The sequence below is a fragment of the Fundulus heteroclitus genome, chromosome 18, assembly GCF_011125445.2.
Source record: "Fundulus heteroclitus isolate FHET01 chromosome 18, MU-UCD_Fhet_4.1, whole genome shotgun sequence".
NCBI classification, from domain to species: Eukaryota; Metazoa; Chordata; class Actinopteri; order Cyprinodontiformes; family Fundulidae; genus Fundulus; species Fundulus heteroclitus.
Window position 1 is genome coordinate 20,570,451 of NC_046378.1, and position 24,100 is coordinate 20,594,550.

Below are 24,100 nucleotides of genomic sequence, written 5' to 3' on the forward strand. Positions count from 1 at the left end.
CCTTCAACACACAAACCTGTCGATATCTTCTAGAACAGACCTAATAGCAGAATCTACACACCTCAACTCTCCAGCGGCAGCCATCGTTGTTGTAAACGAATTCAACCCAAGCGCGCTTTGGTGACATGGTTGATTACGTTACTGTTGATCATCTGTCCATCATCGTATAAAGCCCGCCCTGACAATTTGATTGGCCCGCCAGATATTGGGCGAGCATACTCGCGCTACTATTGAGCAATGCCAGACCGAACTTCCCGACCTAAAACGTTGTGGGCGGGACTAAGTTTGGAATGGCACCCAGGCTAGAGATCCGCGACTCGGGTGGAAGAATGTGTTGGCAGGACACCATTTGACAAATGTAGCATTTATGGAGGAGTAGCAAGAAGAAAGGAAGCAATGCAGGGGAAACAGCAAAAATGTCTAAGAAGGTGCTTTGGTTGGATCAGAGCAAAATTTAAGGATTTGATATGTGGCAGAAAGCTAATTCTTCACATCACTCTGAATGCACCGTCCACTCCTGTTAAACATGGTGGAGGCAGCGTCATGCTGTGGGAAGCTTTTGTTCATCTCTCCGTTGGTCAGAACTGATTGGATGATGGATGGAGCTAAATATGGCCTTTGGATAGTTGTACCCTGACATAATGTGGAAAAGAGCCAGTGGTGTTGATACCTTTGGACGGTATTGTCTAACCATGTATTGGTTTGTTCCCACTGATGCAGGTTGTCCTGCTCCCCTAAGTTCGGAGCTGGCGTGATATGGCAGCCTTCAGTTTTACATGTGCAGTCATTCTTCCGTCTGTCTCCTTTCACTCACTCTCCTTCTCAGGTGAACGGCTGCCTCCTTGACCCCCTCCCTCCCACCACTGTCCTCCGCAAGTCCTCTACCTCATCACCCAGCAACATGATGGAGACGTCGATTGACGAGGGCATCGAAACTGAAGAACCGGATGCCGAGGACGATCCTGCCCATCTGCTTTCGGCCTATCAGACGGCTCGATTTGGCCAGCGGCGGCACACTCTATCTGAGGTCACCAACCAGCCAGGACCTTCAAATCAAGGTTTGATTTCACCTTTTATATCTGAAGAAACAAATCGTTCATCAGGATCCCCGGCCTAATCTCACTAGGAAACATATCTTTCTCAGGTAAATTGTTCACTCTGGGCCACAACCCATCCATGGGAAGCGTAGACTCAGACATTGGCTACGACATGGGGTCCGCGCACAGTGACCTCGGCCTGCTGGAGGATTCCCCTTCCCTCAGCGAAGTGATGCCGGCCAGCAGCTCTGCCCCCGGCTGCAGCCCGGCACCTTTCATGATGACGAGGCCTCCAAACCCAGCAATGGCTGCCCTGACATCCCAGCACAGGGAGACGCATAACCGCTCCCCAATCAGCTTCAGGGAAGGACGCCGCGCATCTGATACCTCCCTCACACAAGGTCAGAACTCCCTGGGTTTAGCTCTTTTCCTTACCTGACTCCGCCAGATAGATTTGCTCCGCATATCCATCTGGAAACCTTCCGTTGAAATAATTTTGGGAAGGGGCGAAAATACTGGTTAGCTGATTGGCCTATGTTGGTGATAGACGGGCCAAATAAACCAATCAGATTCGTCGTCGCTCGTAACAGAGCGACGCCCAAAACACAAGCCAAGCTACTCTTGCTGCTGCAGGTAAAGGCTCGTTAGCTCAGCAAAGAAATACTCTGTAATTCCGATAAAACTTGCTCGATAGCCACGCTAACGCTAGTTTCATCGGCTGAAGCCGCCATGTTCTTTAGACTAAACTGTCGCGCTTCTCGTTGCGTCACACTTCAACCCGCCTCAAAGCCAACGCTGATTGGACTTTCGTTTGGTGAACGGCTCCAAATTTTCTTTAACGGAAAGTAGCCAGACTGATCTGTGAGTGAAACCTTGAAAGCTCGCGAGATCAGAACGGTCTCACGAGGCTACTCTTTTCCTGCAAGCAAACGGACCACATTCACTTTACAGTTAGTGAAAATCTTGCTTAATGTACAAAAAGCCTTTTTTCTAACCCGACCGACTCTAACCCCCCAGTCGGTCGAGGCAGATGACCGTTCATACTGAGCCCGGTTCTGCTGGAGGTTTTTCCTTCCTGTTAATGGGGAGTTTTTTCTTTCCACTGTCGCTCCATGCTTGCTCAGTATGAGGGATTGCTGCAAAGCCATGTACAATGCAGACGACTCTCCCTGTAGCTTTTCAGGAGAGAAGGCTGCTTGTCGGGACTTTGAAGCAATCTACTGGTTCCCTTATATAGGAAATTTTTTACCAATCTGTATAATATGATTGAATTTGACTTTGTAAAGTGCCTCGAGATGACATGCTTCATAAATAGACACTATATAAATACAATTTTATTGAATTGATTTGAGTTATTCCAGACAGAAATCTCAAACCTGTCCCCAAGGGAGGGTGTCCTGCAATTCTTTGCTGTTTCTCTGGTCCTGCAGACATGAACTAATAGGCTGGATTCACAGAGTCCTGCTAATGGCCTGAATTAACTAGAGTCTGAGACCCCTATCTAAACATTTAATTGTGCTGTTTATATCTGAAAAAAAATTATGTTGAAATTTAGACTAAACAAAACTATTTCTTAATAGGATTTTTTAACAATTACTAATGCAAAGAGTAAAAACTGTTTAAATGTTTATAAAATGGTGTTCAAATGACCATTTTTGAGTTTTCTACTGCAGGAAAGATACTGACTACTCTCAACTGGCACACAGAACCCCACTTCATCCCTTTGTAGTTTGAGCTTTACAACTTAATGCATATCAACAATTCAGTCACTCCCTTTGTCATCATAACCATCCTCGCAGTCATACAGGCAAACCAGATTCAATAGGGAAAAGTCCCTTTTAATTACAATGTGATAAAGCCATTGAGCTTTTTTTTATTGCAGCTTTTGTCCCTTTCCACCTAAAACAAAGCAGAAATCATCCTTCAGTCTGTTTCGTAATAATGAACCAAGTATAGAGTGAACTCCAGATTTAAAGGCAGCTAATTAAAGTTATGGGAGCTGGTTTTACCTCGATTTATTCTGTGTGCTGCAGAGAAGACCAACGTCATCTTGTGTGTAATACTGTGTAAGGCAAGGAATGGTAGTTAACACAGTTAATCTCATTCATTTTTATTTTTTGTTTTTTATAGTTGGAGCTGAGCTTCACTGCACATTTTACACTATTGTTGGCTTTGCAAGAATATACAGTGCCTTGTAATAGTTTAGCAGCTTTTCACGTTTTGTCTTGTTAAGGAAAACTATGCATATTATTATATAATCCATTTTTCATTTATAAAGTGATCTTTTCATTTATTTATCCTGCTGTCTAGACATTTAACAACAACACTGTTTGTTTGACACCTGCTGATTGTCTCTTTAGTGTTTTCGTATCTTGTGCATTCAGTCCTAGGATGATTTCTTTGATGGCGACTGTCTGCAGTGACAAGTTGGGAAAAAAAGATTCATTGAATTGTCAGAAAAATCACATAGAAAGGTCAATGACACAATGTGAAGCGTAAGCTAGCTTAGTTTGAGGCTTCCAGTCTCAACGTTCACACGGAGGAACTTTGATCCCAGTGAAGGCACTCCTGCAGCTGCTCCCTTAAAGCTTCACGCACTCAGACGCACACAGACAGGTTTTATAGATAATATCCATGTATGTGTGCTTATGTATGCCGTCTGTCTCGCTCCCCTCCTCTTTCACACACTCTATTTTCCCCCCTGCTCGTTCTGCCCGTCTCTCATCCTCTCGCTTTCTCTGACGACAACGCCGATGATTCACCTTGTGAATCAGATGCACATTTGACGGTTTCAGCCCACAGATATTTCCCCCCCCCCCCCCCCACCCCACCTTTCTTTTAACTCGCTTTCTGTCTCTGCGCGGATTATTCCCTCTTTCGCTTTTCTTTCCAATAGGTGCAGTCTTTGGATTTCTTTCTTCTGTGCATCAGAGGGATCTAGGAGCCAAAAACATAAGGAGGAGTGTCGTTAAACGGCTTCAATCTACCTCTGTTTTTATACTTTTTTTCTACCTAATTATGCGCCTGCTGGTTGTAAATCACCTGCATTAAGGCCAAGTGGAGCCGATTACTGAGAGTTAAAAATATGCATCTTCGCTGGCTTCGCTCTGACAGGCTGCACTGTGCACTCCCAGTTGGTGTTTGCAAGTTATTAATTTATTTTCCATAATCTTCTTTGGAGGGTGTTGATGCTGCGGATTCTTCTGCGTCAGACTGCTGACTCCGGTTTTAAATAACTCCCACCATCTCAGTGAGTCAGGTCCCACCGTTCAGCCGTGTCTCGTCGCCACTGGATGGATCTTATCGGAGCTGTTTGCTGTTGCACACAAACAATCGCGGATATATTGTCACACACACACACACACACACACACACACACAGTTGACGTACATTGAGCAGCAGTGTCAGTAGGGGCGACAGAAAGCCTCAACACTCTGACGTCAGGGAGGATTAGGCGTGTTTCTCTGAAAGGATGGAGCCAGAGATGGAGATTTAACTTGCAGTCAAGTTTGCAGAAACAAAGGCTTTAACACTTGACTTGGACTTGAGCTTTTAGACTCGAGTGTCTCTTAATGTTTTTCTCTTTTAATCAGTGGTGAAAGTAAGCCAGTATGGACTGCAGCTTTGAAAGGTGTGCAGGATTTATTTAGCTAGTGGGTGTTGATAGTTTCTAACAATCTTTTTTTATATTAGTTGTGGCATCTTAATAACAAACCATATGTGTCTCTCTCCAAGCTAACTCTGTTAAATGATTTTTGAGTCATTTCAGAACAAAATAAACCTGAATTTACCCCCAACATCTTATCCTCTCGCTCTTAAACATGCATCATCACAACTTCCCGGTTTTCAAATTAAAAGCAGCTCTAAACCCGTCCATTTAGAAAATGACAGCTTTCTACGTTGTGTCTCGCTCTTTTATTCTGGAATCTAAAACATGTTTATGTTTCAAATGTGGCTGTAGAAACGTGTGTTCCTGATCATTTTTGCTAACTCCAAACCAGTAAGATACAGTATCATCAAATAGTTGTAATTGTTTCGGTTCAAAATGTGAAATCCATTGACAGAATATTTACGCAGCATTATAAGCCCAGAGGCTTTCAGAAGCCATTTTACGCCTGAAAATGTACAAATGAAATAAATCAAGAAAAGCTCCACAATTATCAGGCCTAAATGCTACGTTTTGGTATCAGTGTAAAGGTAAGACATAAAACCACTATCACCACTGTCACAATGCCTGATTAATTTGTGATCAGACAAAAAAAATTTTTTTTTCCCAGCTTTGCCTAAAGTATTTTCTAAATAAACTGTGAAAAACACCATGAAAGTCCTTTTGAAAGGTCCAGACTATAATTGCAGCACATTTGGACTCACTTGAAGCGTATTTGATTCATAATGGTTTTAGGCCATTGGGCCAGGCGGAACTGCCATGTTGGTACATTTTCAGTAGTGTTGTAGGCAGACTAGAAGAAGTGTATCTTTATAAAGCAATGTTTGTGTCGGTCATTAGAGCGGTGAAACATGGAGTTTAAAAAAAAAAATATGCTTGTGAAAATTTCTGGAGGTCCCTTGTTCTAGTTTGAAAGTGCAAAAAACATTTTTTTTCTTTAATCAATCCCATTTGGTTTCTGCTCTCAGGTCTGGTGGCGTTCCGGCAGCACCTCCAAAACCTGGCGAGGACCAAAGGCATCTTGGAGCTAAACAAAGTCCAGATGCTGGTGGAGCAGATGGGCTCTGGGGACGGGGTCGTCCCTGGCCTCCTGGGACCACAGCATCATTTGCACAACCTGCTAGAGGTTAGTTTTCTGCCCAGCCTCACTGTAGAGTCTTTATTTTTTCCAAAAACCAGCTCTCAGATTCCCCCCCTTCCCCTCCCCTGTTCCTACCCTCTGGATTTAACATCGTACATTTAAAAAAAAAAGAAGTAATAATCGCACACAAGCAGCCGGGCCGTTGTGTAACCCCAGGAGAGGCAGCCAACTCTGGCTTGTTTACTGTCTCCCGTCCCCCCGGAGCTCCGAGCCTCGGCCAAAATGAATGCAGCCATTGTTGAAATGAGTTGGACTCGCCCAGAGAAATGACAAGAACTACAATCACACACACAAAAAAAGAAGGCAAACACACTTAGACACACACACAGGAACTATTCGAAGGAACGAATTGTTGCTTTCCTGTAAACAAAATCCAAACGAGCACAAACAAGATCTTCTTGTTTTGTTTCTTTTTTTTTTTTTTTTTTTTTTTGTTTGTTTGTTTATTTTTTTTGTCCATTTTCATTATGCAATAAAGCTTCTCTTTGTTGGTTGTGACCCTTGAAGCCCCGTCATCCTTTTAATTAGCTTTCATTCCATTAACCTAATGTGAAATCCCTCTGGTACACGCCATTTAGGGAAAGGCATCAGGCCGATGAGTCGCCACACAGGCATTTTTGCAGGGGAAAGCAAAGATAATTCATTTAAGCTACACGAAGCACCCAGTCCCTGACACAGCTTTATTATCTGACGGGGGCGGGAGGGGAGGATCTGTGATCTGAGCCCGTGGGGATTTTGTTTCCAATGCTTTATGTTTTTAATTAAAGGGCGAGGCCTGCAAGCAGCAGGAGGGCCTAGCTTTATACCCAGGTGAAGCCCAGCCGCCTCTCCTGTCCCGCAGACAGAGTTTGGAAACACAGTACCTCACACACAGACTGCAGGTACAGTCACCATTACTCACCCTGACCATTTTCACAAGCTCCTACATGTTCATACCTGACACCCTGCAGCCATCTTACGCTGCTCTACTAAACCTTTTCATGTCATTTGCAAATTTAGAAATTACCTGACACCCTTGAAGAGCAGTATCACATTTTGCATATGATTATAGCTGTCATTATTAGTTGCAATCTCTTTTTTTTTTTTTTTTTTTGCCCAGAAGGCCAACATCTTGGCAAACAGTCCTGCTAGCTGTCAGATTTTCTGTAAGGAGTCTCCGCGCAGTTTAGAGCAACAGCTACAGGAACACAGGTAAAACAAAAAGGTCTCCTCTGAGCCCTAATCTTTGTTTCCTCTTCTGCCTTTTTTGAAGTCCTACACTGCAAAAAGGGAACTAAAAGTAAGTAAAATGTTCTAGAAATTAGTCTATTTTTCATTGATTTGAGCTGGTAAATAAGACTATTTGCCAATGGGATTAGTAGTTCTACCCCTAAATCAAAATAATTAGATATTCTGCACTTGAAAAATATTGATGGAGGTGAATTGTTCCTACTTTAAGTGCAAAAATCTTATTCCATTGGCAAATAATCTTATTTACCTGCTAAAATCAAGAAACAAATGCACTCATTTCAAGAAAAATTTACTTAATTTTAGTTCCCTTTTTGCAGTGTAGTGATTTCTGTTGTGTTCATACACACACCCACTGCAAACACGGAACTAAAAATAAGTAAAATGTTCTTAAAATGAGTGTTTGTCCTTGGTTTGAGCAGGTAAATAAGATGATCTGCCAATAGAATAAGATTTTTTGAACTTAAAATAGGAACAATTCATCTCCATCATCTTATTTCAAGTGCAGGATGTCTAATTATCTTAATTTAGCGGTCAAAATACTCATTCCATTAGCAGATCATCTTATTTACCTGCTCAAATCAAGGACAAAAACACTACGTTCAAGAACATTTCGCTTATTTTTAGATCCGTTTTTGCAGTGCTCTTGCAAAAGTATTCAAACCCTTTTTTACAATTCTCAGATTTACAACCACTGACATCAATGTGTTTTATTGGGGCTGCACGGTACAGACAAGCAGACAGCTTAGGGACAAAGTTTAGAAGAAGGCTAATACATGTTAAGGTATATATATGTGTCATAAGATTTCAGCGTCTCATAGAGCACTGATCCGTCCTCTGACAAGCCAGGCATGGCGAGGATGGCTCTGGAGGAGCTGCAGAGATCCACGGCTCAGCTGTGAAAATCTACTAGGACAACTATTTGTTGTGCGCTCCACAAATCTGGCTTTTAAGCAAGAGCGGCACGAAAGTTATTAGTATTAAAAAAGGGCAACAGAAGCTCCACTTAAGGCTTTCCATGAACACCTGGAAGAAGGGACCGAAATTGACATTTTATACATGCATGCAAAATGTTGTGTGACGGGAAACTAACTCTGCACGTCACCCTGAACCCACCATCCCCAAGGTCCAACACGGTGATTGAAGCATTATACTGTGGGACAAGATGTTCTTCAGCAGCGACGGGGATGCTAGGAAGATGTGTGGAGATGAAAGCAGGGCGATGCTGGAGGCTTCAGAATACTGCAGACCAGAGTTTAGCTCGAAGCGTCATGTGTGAGAGTGGCCCAGACATAAATCTATTTGAAAATCTTAAAGATAATCAGAAGTTACTGAACTTTAGACACAGAGAAGAGAGAAAAACATAAAACTGCTTTTTGCATGGCAGTGTCTCTCTGCAGGAAAGGAAGCAGCCTGATCAACAGAATGATGCTTTTATTTTATTTTTTTGTTCGGCATCATCCATGTTGCATTGCTGATTTCATGCCAAGCTTTTTTTTTTCCTTTGCTATTCATGTGATTCTAATTATCAGAGCAGCTTTAAGTAGGCTGCTGTGTTGCCGTCTCACACTTTTCAAACACATTAGTGGAAACTTTTTCCTTCTGAAGGTGTTCCCAACTACACAGTTATCCAGCTTTCCGTCTCCGGTTGTAGTCTATTACTATTACTATATTACTATTACTAGTCTATTCTGGTAAAACAGACACATTCAACACTTTAGTAAGAGACAACATGTAAACCCTTCGTAGATACCTATTTTCCACATTTGCTGATTGTTACACTGCAAAAAGGAAACTAAAAGTAAGTAAAAATTTCTTGAAATGAGTATATTTTTCCTTGATTTGAGCAGGTATGTAAGACTATTTGCCAATGGAATAAGATTTATGCACTTTAAAATAAGAACAATTCATCTCCATCATCTCATTTCAAGTGCAGGGTATCTAATGATCTTATTTTAGGGGTAAAATATACTCATCCCACTGGCAAAAAGTCTTATTTACATGCTCAAATCAAGGAAAAATATACTAATTCTAAGAACATTTTACTTTACTTACTTTTAGTTCCTTTTTTGCAGTGTAAATATTCTTAATGTGTTGTTCTTTGCTTGCTTGTGGTGATTTTAAAGCGTCGCATTCTTTCAGACTGAACCAGAAGAGGATGTACCTGCAGCAGCAGTCACAGGGCATGGGACTGCAGGCGTATTTCAACCAGATGCAGATAGCTGAAGGCTCCTACCCACCAGTGGGCCCTGCTCTGGACCCCGCGACGTCTCAGGGTCCCCCTCAGGGCCCCCCCATGTCGGCCGGGGGCCAGCCTCAGCCCCAACAGCAAGGCAGCCCTCAGGTCTCCGCCCCCTACGGCCACGCCCTCAGCCTGAGCCCCCTGCTGGAGCCGGGCGAGGGCGTGGTTTACGACCCCTACATGAGCCATCACCACTACACCCAACATCTGCCTCACGGAGCCCACCTCCACCACCAGCTCCACCACCAGCAGTCTCACGATGCTTCCAGCAGCGGCCTGGGCTTCAGCTTCCCCGCGGGCTGCGAGCAGCAGGCCCTCGGTCCGTCCCCCGAGACGCTTCCGCCGGACCAGTACGAGTTCTCCGTGAACCCCGCCCTGCTGCTGCCGCCCGCTCCCGGAGAGGCGGAGGCCAGAGCTGCGCCCGGGATTCTGACCGGGTCGCCGCAGTCCGACAGCCTGGGGATGAACGAGCTGCCGGGTTCCCTGCTGGACAGCGAGATGATGGAGACGGTGGACTCCCAGCAGGGCTTCGTACTGGTCAACTAATCCCCGCCGAGGAGGTTGCTAGAGAGCAGTGTTAAAAAAAGGGGCGACGCAGCATTAAGAGCAGGGAGAACAGAGATGTGAGCGGAGGTCTTAAGCGTAGCAGCAGGGAAGGAAGTGTTCACTTTTGTGCAACTAATAGAAAGCTTCATTTCTTAGACGTTAAGAAGCCTTGACTTTTGTACCAAAATCCTCCCTCGACCTACCTCCCTTTCTCCTCCTACTACTCCCCTGTTCTCGTTCTCGTCTGCTCCGCGAGGCAGGAGGCGGCCCGTCGCCGTGCCGACGCGGTGGGACTGCTGTCGCCGCGTGCGCCGAGCCATTTTCTGAGACTGGAGGAGGAGAGGATGCTGCACATCCTGGAGGCTGCCAGGGGTGCAGCGTTTCATCTGGAATTAGTTTGAAAGCGAACTAATTTAGGGACTTGGAACTGAACGGCAACCAAAAGCACAAAGGCCGGTCGTGCTTTTTGTACTTCAAGTACCGTCGACAACAACAACAACAACAACAAAAAAAAGACCGGTTCTGAATAAGACTTCTGTGGATTTTTTTATTGGATTTGTTTTGAGAATATGGTGTGGAAAGAAACAAGAGAAGATGGCCCTCATTTATCACGGTACCATGAATATTAACGCAAATTCAAGCCATTCAAGCTGGTGTTCTGTGCAGTTATATAACGATGCTCATAAGCAGCCGTCAACACTATCAGATAAACAAAAAGGTGACAAATGCCCTCAATCCTGCTACGTTTTGTTAACCGTTAGACGTTTGTTTTTTCTGTGACGTTTTATCCATAGATGTAACTACTGATCTCGAGCTATTTCCAACACTACTGATTGCTGTCCCGGCTGCAGCGCGTCCCTTAGCACGACCGCCGGTTCAGTCCGAGCGCGGTTCATGCCTTCTTCGCCTGGTAAATGAGGGGCCGCCGTTGATTAAAACGCGTAAAGTCGAGGGTTAGTGTTAAACGTACGTCTCTGTTTCTGTGGCAATACTGAAGCAATATTAATCGTGAATGTTGAGAACGCCTCTGATTGGTCAGGCTGTCCGGAGCGGAGGATGTAAGCGGGAGACGATCTCGCTCTGACACGCCTGGATTGTGTCGCGCAGAGGAGGGTACACAAGGTTGGTGTTTAGGTCCTCCAACATTAAAACTGTAGGATGTTATTTTACTAATGTCATTCACGGAAAACACAAGAAACGCTCTCTTTGCCGTGCAAGCGTCACATATTGCGTCTTTTTAAAGGTACTCGGCAGACGGGGAGTTTTAAGCAGGTCAGAAACGATGTTTTTACATTTCCTAAACCTTACGCAAACTTTTTTTTTTTTTTTTAGATTTCTGGTTTACTTCCTCTGCTCCATCCTGCCTCTGCTCAGTTTTCTATATAACGCCTCTAAAGATTCCCTGCATTAGATGTTGCTGATTTTGAAGTTTCCCCTCTGACGTTGCGGCTGCTGCGAGATGAAGCCCAGCATCCTCCAGCTGACAGGGGATCACCGTTGTTTCCTCGCCACTCTTTTAATGTTTCTTTTACTTTTAACAGCATTCAGACGGTCTTCGATCCACTAGATATAACTCTTGACAGACGATTGGTCGGATTGAGAGCCGTTGAGATGAGACTATTGGAGCGCGACCATCTGCCAGGCTGCGTGGCCGCGGTGGTTTGTGGTTAAACTGTCGGAGGGTTTGGAGTCGGATCCAGCAGCAGACCAGGGCGTTCGCTCTGATTGGTTCGACCTGGAGGCGAAACCGCCTGTTGAACCGTCTTTTTTCCACATCTTTTTCTGTCTAGGTCACAAACCTATAGGTGTTTTTATTAGGATTTGATGTGAGCGACCGACAAAAGTAGCACAAAAATTGGGAAGCGGGAGGAAATTAAAATATGGTTTTCAAAGACGTGAACAAGCTTGGCTCTCGTAGGGATCTCTGAACCATCGTAGCTCTGGCTGCACACTTAGAGCCGACGTCCTGCCGGATGGTGAGGCTCTCCATCCGGTTTCCAGATTATCTAGGATTACCCTGTGTGTCGCGGCATCCGTCGTCCCCTCAGCTCTAAACCAGCTGAAGAACAGCGTCCCCACAGCATGGTGCTGCCACCAGCCGCCCTCCTCTCTGGGTGGAAATTGGACTTTAATTTGATCATTTTCCAAGTTATCCAAGTCTGGTTGCGTTTGGAAAAATGAGGTTGTGTTCCTCATTTTATTAACTAAAAGACACAAAATGTAACTTTCAGGAAAAATAAAATGCTGTTTGCATTTATAATCAGATGGTTTCCCTCATCTTTGGCTTAACCTCATCACAGCTTAACTTATGTCCAACTCATTGACCAAAAATGAATGTGCATTATATTGAGGGACCATCAGTTCGGTACCATTTTAGGCTTCTAGAGGAAGTACTTTTACAACCTTTGGTTCTGAAACTCTCTCATTTAGATGCCAAGCAAAGCATTAAAACCCCCAAATTTATATTTGGACAAAAAAAGAAGGGTCTAACGCTTCACTAGCTGTGATCCTATACTATGATCTGAGAACAGTCTTTAATGGAGAATAAACTCATCCAAATCGGAGACGTTTTTATGCTACACTTTGAAATAGTTCAGAGGGCTTTGTACCGACGCTGCTGAATCTTAAGAAAGCCTCTTTGTTGTTTAAAAATGTGTTGAAACGATAAAAGGTTGATGTTTTAGATTTTCAGAATCTTTTTACAAAACCTAGAAATTTTAATCTGGAAATGTGAGGAATTTAAAAATGGAAAATGTGTAGAGACCCGGTCTCCTACACATATATTTTAGTTTTTTTAGATAAGTCAAAACGGTTCTGTTCTGGCCTCATCAAACCAGAGATCCATCTTAAAAACATTTGCTTTACAAGGCTTGTAGAAAACTGCAAAGCTTGTATGGATTCCTATCTTCTTGCCGGGTACTGAGCCTGTGGATCTCTGCAGCTCCTCCAGAGATACCCAATTTTTACTGCTCATCGTTTCCGATTGATCTCTTTACGTGACCGGTGTTGCACTGGTATTGAATTAAAAGGGGGAATGAATACAAATGCTCATGACTCAGGAAACGTCGTTCTCAGGGGGACAGAAGTGGTGGCAGCATCACGCTGTGGAATTGCTCTTCTTCAGCAGGAACAGTGAACCTAGAGCAGTTCACTACTACGTATAAAAAAAAATCAATCCCCGTATTAAAAACATGGGAATGTGTGGCTAAAATGTGTCGAAATCTACGGTTCAAGGGTGGAGAAACCTTCTGCGAGGCGGACTGAACGGCAACACTTTTGGTTTTATTTTGGTCACTTGCTGCTAATACCTCCAACATCCTCAGTTAACCACAACCATTGCAGGCCTGCTGTAAAAACGCGGCTCGTGGTCGCATTAACAGTCCCGCCCTTCGATTTACAAACCCCACGTGTTGTTTATGTTCTAACCCACCATAGTTTGTTGACGGCAATAAGCTCACGCCCAGTTTGTGGGTTTCTGGATCCATTAGATAGAAAAAGAAAAGGGACTAAAGCGAAAATGTTTGAGGCTTGTTTTAGGGATGAAATCATTCTGATGCTGTTTGAGCATTAAAGGGGGGGGGGGGGGGGGGCTTTCTGGATGGAGACCTACATTATGGTCTGTGGAGGCTGAATACTGGAGCACTTTGACCACAACGGGGAAGAAGAAATGTAGCGAGGGAGGAGAAAAAGGTGGGAAAGGTTTGCGGCTTCCTGGCGAATGAAACGGACCACAATCAGGAGGAAACACCTTTCTCCTCTCTCTCTCTCTTCCCCGACAATAATGGACACAAAACCAATTTTCTTTCAAGGAAAGACCAGACTGAGTGACATTTTGTGACTGTCGATCCGAATCTGAGAAAAAGCGGCACTTTTCAGTTTATGATGAGTGTTCTTTGTGTGGCTGTTGTGAATCCTCGCCCCGGGGAGCTGTGTTGAATAGTGTTCAGTGTGCCTTTTTACTTCTTTTCAATCTAAAATTGAATTACTATTTCTGGTTTTGACTCTTCTGTCGTTTTACTTTATTACCATGACTTCCTCTCCGTTTTTATGATTCTGTTTTCCTGAAAGTAAGTAAGTAGAGCCAGGTTTTCCAAAGGTACCAAAGTCCCTCAGAAGTTTCCCTGTACGACCCACCGTGTGGAGTTTTGGAGCTTCTTTATGATCTTTTTTTTTTTTTTTTTCTAGCTGGTCAATCTGTGTATGCCATTTAAAAGTATTATAGCAATATTTCTCTAGTTGAAGACTAAAGTCATGAAGATTCTAGTGGATGTGTTTCCAGGTATCATAATTTCACCTCCTGTTGATTAAAAAAAAACAAACAAAGAAAAAGAATCAATAGAAATCCAGTTTTATATTTACCTTCATTGATGTTGACCACACATAAGCTAATTTCTTGTTGAGATTAAAAAGGTTTATTGAACAGAAGCGTGTGTCTGTCCTTCATGTTCGTGTTTGTCTTGGTTAATTGGTGGCTTAAAGGGAGCGATCACTGATCAGCGTTCCTGAGCTGCGAGGAAGACGTTGATCATCCCTTCATTCTTCCAAGCATATATCCATCTGTTAATCCTTCTACTCTTCATTCCTCCACCCAGACCATCTATCCTCTCTTCCTTTCATCGCTTTTAAAGGCCTGACTGCTGTGGAGAAATCAGTCTTAAATTCAAACTCTGCAGATTTCCACCTATTCAAGCAGCCGTCTGATAGGGCCTGGGCGTTGGGCGCCATCGACGGGGCTCACACACCTGGAAAAAAAAATCGGTCCCAGTTCAGCTTCATACTTTTGTAAAGTTGAGAAAGACCATAACAGAATTCCCATCTATGCTTTCTTCATAAATAATGAACAGTGATGAAAATGAAGCTGTTTATGAAGTTAGGCACCCATCATGCAGAAACACTCATGCGATGATAATCAGTCTGACTTTATTGCAAATCTTTTTTTTTTTCTTTTGACAGAATCGACAACCAAATATGAGGTACTGCAGTCAGCCCCCTTTACTCTGATACCCCTAATTACAACCCAGTGCATCGAGCTGCCTTTAGAAGTCACCCAGCTAGTACATATAGGGTATAATTTACTTTATGTATAAAAACAATTGTTTTGTGAGTACTTAATATATGCAGAGGTGGGTGGAATGGCCAAAAATGTAACTCAAGAGTACCACAACATTTTTACTCAAGTAAAATTTAAAGGCTATCAGCCAAGAAATTACTTGAGTAAAAACAAAAAAGTATTCAGTAAGAAGGCTACTCAAGTACTGAGTACTTAATAACAGCTGATTTAATATTTAAATATAATGTAATCTGATAGACATAAATGTTAAGTTATATACAATTTTTGGTATTTTAAGGACAAAATATACACTAAAGACAAAAACCTTTTTCTAAAATGTTTTTCCCCAACATTAAACTTAAAAGCAATACAGCATTTAATGTATGTACAGTATGTTAGAACAGTGCAAAGTACTTCCAATGACAATATCTACTGTTTACTGTACGTTCATTTGACCTAAATGGCTCAATGAGCTCAGCAGATAGAAAATAACATTAAAATAAAATTTCTGCACATACAAGAAGTCTCACTTTAACACAAACTCTAGGTTTTTGTCTCTGGTGCACTTTTGGTTAAAACAACTGTTTATTCATGATGTTACTCATAGTAGGTAGAGTAGTCAGACATTTTACTCAAGAGTAGTGATACTAAGTCATAATGACTCCTGCTTGAAAGTACAGTGCAGTAATACTACTCCTAAAAGTAAATTTTGCTCAAAAGTTACTCAAGTGTAACTGAGTAAATGTAACTAGTCTCTACCCACCTCTGGATATATGTTAGTGAACATATCAAAATATACGGTATCATATAGGCTAAAAACCAGCAGACACATCAGGGATAAAGTTACACAGAAGTCAAAAACAGAGTTGGGTTATAAAATAATGTCTCAAGTTTTGAATACCTCCCTGAAAACAAGAGTCCACCAGAACTGCACCCGCCAAGACATGGCTGACCATCTAAACTGGCTGGCAGGGCAAAGAGATTTATATTTATATGAGTAAACACACCGTCACTCTGAGGCTGTGGCTGCAAAGATGTGGAAGAAGGTGTTCTGGTGAGATGAGAGTAATTTAGATTTATTGTCCCATTTCTAATCTTGTATAGCGCTGCTTGTGACCACACCCATCATGAAACATGGTGATGGCAGAATCATGCTGTGGGAATGCTGCAACATGTTTGAGTCTGTGGTAGAAATGAAGCAAGATGTGAAAAAAGTTCAAGAGGTATGAACATTATGCAAGACATTATGGAATAAAATGTTGATTTTTGTATTTTATTACTTTTTAGGGCAAACTTTTTGTAGCAAAAGTTACCAAGCCAACAGGAAACAGCTTTCCTATATAACCTAAAATAGAAATTGGAAACAGGGTTTTCACAGCATAATCCAGAGTGGCTGATTTTAACTGTGTGTGTTAAAGCAGAACAGACTAATGGGGACGAGCTGTAAAGTGTAGCCTTTTGAAACCTGAGCTGGACTGAGAATAGCAGCTGTTTGACGTGTTTCAGGCCGAGTCAGACACAATGCTGCCCTCATCATCAACCTGAGCTCACGTTTGACTGCCGTTCAAATTTCTGCAGATTAATACAAAGTCCGCTTATTTTGTGGCGCTCGGCAGCGTTTGTTGTGCGGCCATTTAATCTGACGGCTTTACGAATTATTTTTAACCCTTCATCAGCTGTTAGGCCGAAAATGACTCGATCAATCCATCCAACCATGAAGGTTACAGGTCCAGAATGAGAGACCAGGACATGCCTGGAAAACGTCCACAGCGGGGGGACTCTGGAGACGCGCCCGACAGAATGCATTAGTTTGGTTGTAATATACAACAAAACACACATTGTCCTTTAATTTTTAACGTCTCACTAGATGAAGTGATGTGTTTCTGGGTGCCTTAATCACCTTAACGGACACCTTTTGACTCAGAGGGGTAGCAGCTCAGCTCTAAACAAGCCGGACGAGGAACATGGATGGACCAGAAATGCGAGCTAAACTTTTTTTGGCTCTCTTCTCTGTCACAGACCAGAGCAGAATCTGCATTAATGCACTGCAAAAACAGAACTTAAGATAAGTCAAATGTTCTTAACATTAGTGTGTTTGTCCTTGATTTGAGCAGGTAAATCAGATGATTTGCCAATGGAATAAGATTTTTGCACTTAAAATAGGAACAATTGATCTCCATCATCTTATTTCAAGTGCAGGATGTGTAATTATCTTATTTTAGGGGTCAAGATACTCATTCCATTGGCAAATTATCTTATTTCCCTGCTCAAATCAAGGACAAATACACTAACTTTAAGAACATTTTACTTATTTTTAGATCCGTTTTTGCAGTGTGCGGCAGAGGCCTCAGTCCTTCGATTCATCTCCAGCTCCGTCCAACCATCGCTCATGAGCGACACAAAATACTTCTCTGCCTGAGACATGAAACCTGGAGGGAGAAATCCACTTTTTTTTTTTTTCCAGAACCAAAGGCCTAAATGACAAAGATGAGAAGACCCTAAAGGTTTTTCATAACGGCACATCCTCTTCTCCACGACTACACCCTGTCCAGGAGCCTCGCTAACCGGGGTGACAAGCGGGACTTTGGGAACTACCTCGACTTTGTGTCGGGGACATGGACGCAGCAGCTGCTTAACTGTACAAGAACCAGACTACACTGCAAAAACAGAACTAAAAATAGGTAAAATTTCTTGAAATTAGTGTATTTGTCCTTGATTTAAGCAGGTAAATAAGACTATTTGCCAATTGAATAAGATTTTTCCACTTAAAATAGGAACAATTCATCTCCATCCTCTCATTTCAAGTGCAGGATGTCTAATTATGTTATTTAAGGCTAAAGATACTCATTCCATTGGCAGATAATCTTATTTATTGGCTCAAATCAAGGACAAATAGACTAACTTTAAGAACATTTCACTTGTTTTTAGACACGTTTTTGCAGTGTATAAGCATTCCCTACAGGGAACCCTAGAGGTCTAAGCTGAAACGGGACCAGCAGCAGATAAGATGTAATCAGCTTGGATATTTCCTTCAACCGCCTTCTTCTTTTGTGGCTGTGAAAGACTGCGGCGTTTTGCAGAGCTCTTTTAATAATGAGTGTTAACCTGCAGGAGGGACTGAATAATTCATCAGCAGAGATAAAAGCTGCAGCACTGACCAGTGGCTGAGATCTCTGCCCTGAACCAAACTAGAGCCTTCTTTGGGGGGGAAAAAACAGTGTAAAAAGATGCTAAACTGTGATTGGTCTGGCCAGAAATAGCAGGTTTCAGTCAAACCGTGGTCCCACTGAGCGGAGGGAGGGAGTGCTGTGTGTGGAAAGGGTCATGTAGCAAGAACACGTCAATCCAATCAGCCCACTCAGACAGAGAACAGCTAATCCTACTAACACACCAACAGAGGTGAGGGGGGGTGGGACTGGATGCGAGGAAGGGGTCAGTCTGTTCATGGAAACCAGAGCTAGGCTCCCTTTCCTGGGAGAAGACCGTGTGCACAACTCTCTGGTGCTGCTGCCGCCGGGCCGAAGCGTCCGAAATAGGTCACGCTCCTTCATGACCGCGCAAAAACTCCCTCTGGATCAGATTCCCGTCGACCTCATTCCTCGGCTTCTGGAGCTTTGACGGAAAGGCGAGGCGAGTTTATTTGAACGTTGCCTTTCATACACAACGTGATTAATTCAGAGCGCTTCATGAGAAAGTAGATCTGCAAAGCTACAGAAAAGGGGGTTAATAAACTACAATGCATAATAGAAAGATTTAATGCACAACATGTTTAAATCCTACACAGCTAAGGCTTGCTTGAAAACAAACTGATAAAATACGAGTTGCGTGCTTTTTTTTTTTTTGATGTTACAGAAACCAATGACTTCTGTCTTTTCTATATTAAGCCATAAGAAACGGACCCATGTAGTCACTGGCCTTATGGACAGACTGACTCAGTGACTGAAGCACGTGTTGGTGACCAGAAATAGAAAGATGTGAGTCATCGGCATACGTTTGGTAGGAGATGTTGTGATACTTCATAATCTGTGCTGTGGGGTGGGTGGATGGGGGGCATAAATATTTAACAAAAGTGGCCCGAGAAGGCTGCCTAGAGGGACCCCACATCTGATCTTTCTTTTAATCAGATTTATAACTTAATGACACAAAGTAGTCCCGGTCTGCTAAATAAGAGCACAACACATTTGGTGCGATACCAGACAATTATACCCACTTTTTTATTTATTTATTTATTTTTTTAAGTTTATCAGTCAGTATGTTGTGATGAACTGTTGCCAAACGCAGCACTGAGATCCGGTAATGCCAAGACGTCTTAAATGTATCATCAAGATGCAGACTTTTACTGATGCAGTCTGACTGCAGAGGCTCATTTCAGCACCAAGCAAGGGATCTTGAAACGTGCATCACTGCTGAGCTGAAAAAGAACAACAAACATTTAGTTTCTATTTAACAACTTCTCCCTTGACACAAATTGTATAAATATAAAGTCTATTTTCCCCTCACAGTATATAATTAAAAAAAAAAAAAAAAAGGTAACAGCCTGGCAACAAATTTCCCTGCAAGATGTCAGCCTTTTTTACCTGAGAAACGTGGTTATTTATAGTTGGAAATTCAGCGTCGCTGTGATCTGCTGCAGGCTGTCAGAGACACTCTGGAGATACGAGACGCGCCGAGAAGAAAGAAGCGGACGCGAGGGCCAGACAACGCCAACGTTCTCCTTCTTTTCCAGTAAAATATCAGAGCACCCCCCCCCCATTCACTCATCAGGCCAGAGCACACTGTAATGACATCAATGGTTGCCATGACGACCGCAGGAGGATGGATGACAACATCCTACTGAGTCTTTGAGAGAGCGGGGAAGATCACAGCTCCGTAACGCGACTGGAGCCGCAGTCAGAATAAAAAGCCTCTCGGCACGGACGTCTAATTTACATCAAATCAGACAAAAGTAGCGAGCAGGCGGCACGCAACAAGATGCGGTTTCACACCGAGTGTTTGTTTGGTGCCACAATTCAGTGAATAAGTGAATAAGTACGCCTGTAGTTCATACCAATGTGTTCTTGATTAATCCAAAATATAAATAACGAATCAACAATACAGTATATAATGTTAGGATCTCCTTTTTTATTTACAAAAAAAAAAATTCCGTACAGGGAGTTACTAGAATATATGTTTTAAAAGCAAACGCTATGTTGATAAAAAAAAAAGTTCTTAAAAGAAAGACAAAACTACGCATTTAAACCTTTTTAGGGCTTACTTCCAGAACCGCTTATTTTATATATATATATATATATATATATATATATATAGATATATATATATATAGATATATATATATATATATATATATATATATATATATATATATATATATATATATATATATATATATATATATATATATAAATAAATCATCAATCATCATTTTTAACAAACTGGAAATAGATACATCTAATAACCACAACAAAAGACATCCATACTCGAGAGGATTATTAGCTTGTCTTTTTTTTTTGAAGGTCAAAACGGCCTTTTTCCTCGTCTCTGGTCTCAGACTTTCAGACTTAGCGCGTGCCGGCCGGCACACACGGCCCAGCAGTGCCAAGAGGAGGAGGAGAAGGAAAAAAAAAAAAAAAAAGGCGTCCAAGCAGCGCAGCCTCTGGGCTGGATGGCTGAGCAAAGGGTCAAGCGGCCATTGCTCCACAGATCCTCTGATACAGCTTGGAGAAGAATGGAGGGAGGCGGCTGAAGAGACAAGGTGACTTGAAGAAAGGGAGTCGGCCTCCTCTCCCCGCCTGATGTTTGTCATTTGTCATCCTGAGAGGATCTGACCTCACTCTGCTGGTGTGTGTGTGTGTGTGTGTGTGTGTGTGTGTGTGTGTGTGTGTGTGTGTGTGTGTGTTTCACACTGTGTGGGGGCTTTGCTTGACTCCTTCCGTTATAAATGACACAGTCCTGGGAGGCAGCTGCATTGACGTCAGGGCTCTGGGCTCCGTCAGGGGCTGGAGCTGGAGCTGCTGAAATCTCCCCCAAATAACTGGATCTAAATAGAGAAAAATGGGCTGCTGCTGTTTTATTACTGCCTCATGAACTCGAGTGGATCGGAGGGGCGGATTAGCCTCTCGTTTTTTTTTCCCCCCTTCCAAGTAATCGTGTTTTAATGAAGGTTTTCTGCTGGAGGGAACATCTCCGTCCTCCTGCATGATTTGATCTGCAAGAGGAGAAGATGTTTCATCAACGACATCAAATGGTGCATCGTTTCTTTTTCATACTCTCTCCATCTGGGGAGGGTGGCTCTTACTACAGGAGTCCCAAAGTCCTAGGTACGGTTTTGTGACCCTTCCCAGAGTGGTCCATATATCAGCGGCTTTGCTTTGCATCAGGTTGGAGGATGTGTTTAGATAGAGGCACGGTGATTTTTGCCTCCCTTGTGTTTGTCAGTCAGGGATTTCCTGATTCTGAAGGTCTGCTGTAATAATGGCACGTTTTTAATGTAATACCAATAGCATAAAGTATTTGACTTAATACTGTAATAACATGTTGAAAATTGTGCAATATGGTAATTATTGAATTGGCACATATGAAAGCCTTCAAAAATGCAATCATAGTGCAACATGTAGGTCAGGTGATTGATTTCTCGCTCGTTCTGCTAATGAACAAATACTCTTCACCTGAACAAATGAAATATTCCTCCATATAAAGTAAATCAATAGATTATTCATAGCTCTGGAAGGTCTAGGTTTAACACAATACTTTATATTTACCGACATGTTCCGAGACAAAAACTCAAGATCTGAATCCAGGAATCTGTGGAAGGAGCTGAAGATTAGGGTGATGGTGCGGAGGCCTTCCAACCTCAGAGACTTGAGGCTCGTCACCAAAAACAAATAAAAAAAAAAAACATAAGGAACACAGAGAGCTCAAAGTGTCCAATTGCTGTAATGGCAATAAAGATTTTTCCAATGACTTTTGAGAAGAGTTTAAATAATTTTCAACCATTTTAGAATAAAAAGTCAGTAGAAACCATTCTTCCCCCCATGGTTAATAATACTTTTATATTGTTTTATCTTCGTTAAAGAGATGTTCACCTCCTTTGATATCAGGAACAAACATCAAGCTTAACTGTCTTAACTTAAAACTTTACATACATAAGCAAAAACACATTATTCAAATGAAAGATAGTAAAAAGGTATAATTATCAAGGGTATAAAATTCATAAAAGGCTTTTTTTGATTTGCAAAAACAAATGTATCATCAAATTATTGGTAGAATTTAAGTGATTTTTTCATAGCTACTTTAACAATGTAGCTTATTTGGGCAAAATATTTAATAGCCTCAAATGCTTTGCTGAAATATGGTAAAGCTCACATTAAATATGACACGTTCTAAAGGCTACGGCCAGGTATTACGCTGCCGGTTGCTACATAATTAGTTGCCACAGAGCCATTTTGACATGGGGGGGTCAGGCCACTTTGGAAAGCCATTTCCCCTTTTATAACTGCATTTTGTGTTTGCTCGGGGTAAATTAGTCTGTTAAAAACATCGTTTGAGACAAAGAAACGTTTAAGTCGGCACAAAGCAGAAGAGAGCGAATACTTTAGTACAGCAGTGCGTAATGAACTGCAGCGTGGAGGTATACAGTCAAGAGGGCGGCGTGGAGGATTGGGAAAGCTCAAAGCGCCAAGGAGGGCTGATGGGAGATTTGAGGAGATTAAAAAGAGTAAAGTTGAGGTTCTCATAAAAGGCCATGTGATTTATCGTCCTAATCCTCTCCATCAACTGCTCCTCTGGAATGAACTAAACGGCTTGTGCACCTCAAGATCTGCTTCTGCAAAATAAAATAAAAAACCTGTTTTCTCCTCAAACAGGCCGACGGAGCCCAGCCCTAACGCTGCACCCCGGCAGCAGTCGGGGTGAGGGCAGGTGTCATGGTTCTGATCCCGCCCTGCTCCCCATGCTCCTCTGAGGTTAAAACAGACCAGAGGATCCCAGCTTTCATCTCCTCAGGAGCCCGACAACCAGGCCAGATCTGAGCAAACACCGAGATGGGAACATCACATGTGAACCCAAGAAGCATTGTTCAACGTTCTTTCAGTTCAGCTTAAAAAAAAAAAAAAAAAAAAAAAAAAAACATTTTACTGCTATCAGAAAGGCAAATGATGACCCCCACAGGTTCAGCCTTTCTCTTTTCCTGTGGTGAAACGAGGCTCAGTTATAAATCCAAATGACAAGAATAATTTCAAACAGCACCATACCAGCCTCAACGCAAAATACTTAGACGTCTCTTTGTCGTGACGGCTAGCCTGCTTTCAATGACCTAAACTCGCCTGAGGCACAGCCTAAAGTGACACATTTCCAGCTCTCTCAAGGAAAAGCCATCAGATAACCCCTCCACACCCCACCAAAAAAAAAAGAAAGAAAAAAAAGAACAGTAATCCAATGTTAATTGTAACACTGGAGGAGCTGCTAAGCTCCACGGCTCAGGTGGGAGAACAACTTGTCGGGCTGAGAGTAGAAAGCCACAAGAATGCAGCAAGCGTGGAAGAACCTGATTCCCAAGGTGAAACGCGGTGGCGGCAGCTTCATGCTGTGGGGAAGTCTTTGAAGCCACCGCAGGGCAATCCTCTTCAAAACTGGGGCAGTGGTTCATGTCCCAGCGGGACAAGCACCCTTAAAGGAGCTTTAAGATATTTACTTACAAATTAACCTAAATGATTCTCATTTCTCACCCAGGATGGAAGTGACATTCCCCGTAAACCATCGGTCCTCTCCATCAACAATAATGTCTTAGTCACGTTTTTCTCCTTTCAAACTTAGAGGTACGGTCCGCAACTACTTTGTTGCAATGTGTAGTCCGTGTTTACTTCCTGGTTCCTGAGCCAATCATATGAAAGTTCCCGGGGTTCCCAACACAGAGTGAAGAATTTGGTATTTTATGTTGACAAAAGAGCAGCAGCCTGCGAACATGGAAGCCGGTAAGAGAAGCGGACCAGAAACAGAACAGAATACATCATATGCCTAACCCAGGGGTTAAAGCAAAAATAATCAATTTGACTGAAAATTATTCCTAGTCAGCCCATATACTCCCATAACTGTGGACATCATGCCACATTAGTTATCTCACTTGCTTATTGTGCAAAGTCAACTTAAACCAAATCTGGCAGGTTTAAAATATCCATCAACAAATCCACCTTTC

At 42.6% G+C, this 24,100-nt stretch overlaps 1 protein-coding gene across 1 annotated transcript in view; it reads left to right on the plus strand.

Annotated features, from left to right (window-relative positions):
* Positions 1-14,285, plus strand: part of sik2b (salt-inducible kinase 2b) — a gene marked incomplete in the record, with an annotated part of 46,231 nt that extends 31,946 nt beyond the window's left edge. The window contains 6 exon segments of the mRNA XM_036149646.1: positions 827-1,058; positions 1,145-1,438; positions 5,673-5,830; positions 6,613-6,726; positions 6,945-7,036; positions 9,215-14,285. Coding sequence (XP_036005539.1) covers positions 827-1,058; positions 1,145-1,438; positions 5,673-5,830; positions 6,613-6,726; positions 6,945-7,036; positions 9,215-9,860 — 1,536 coding nt within the window.
* Between the last annotated feature and the right edge of the window lie 9,815 nt (positions 14,286-24,100).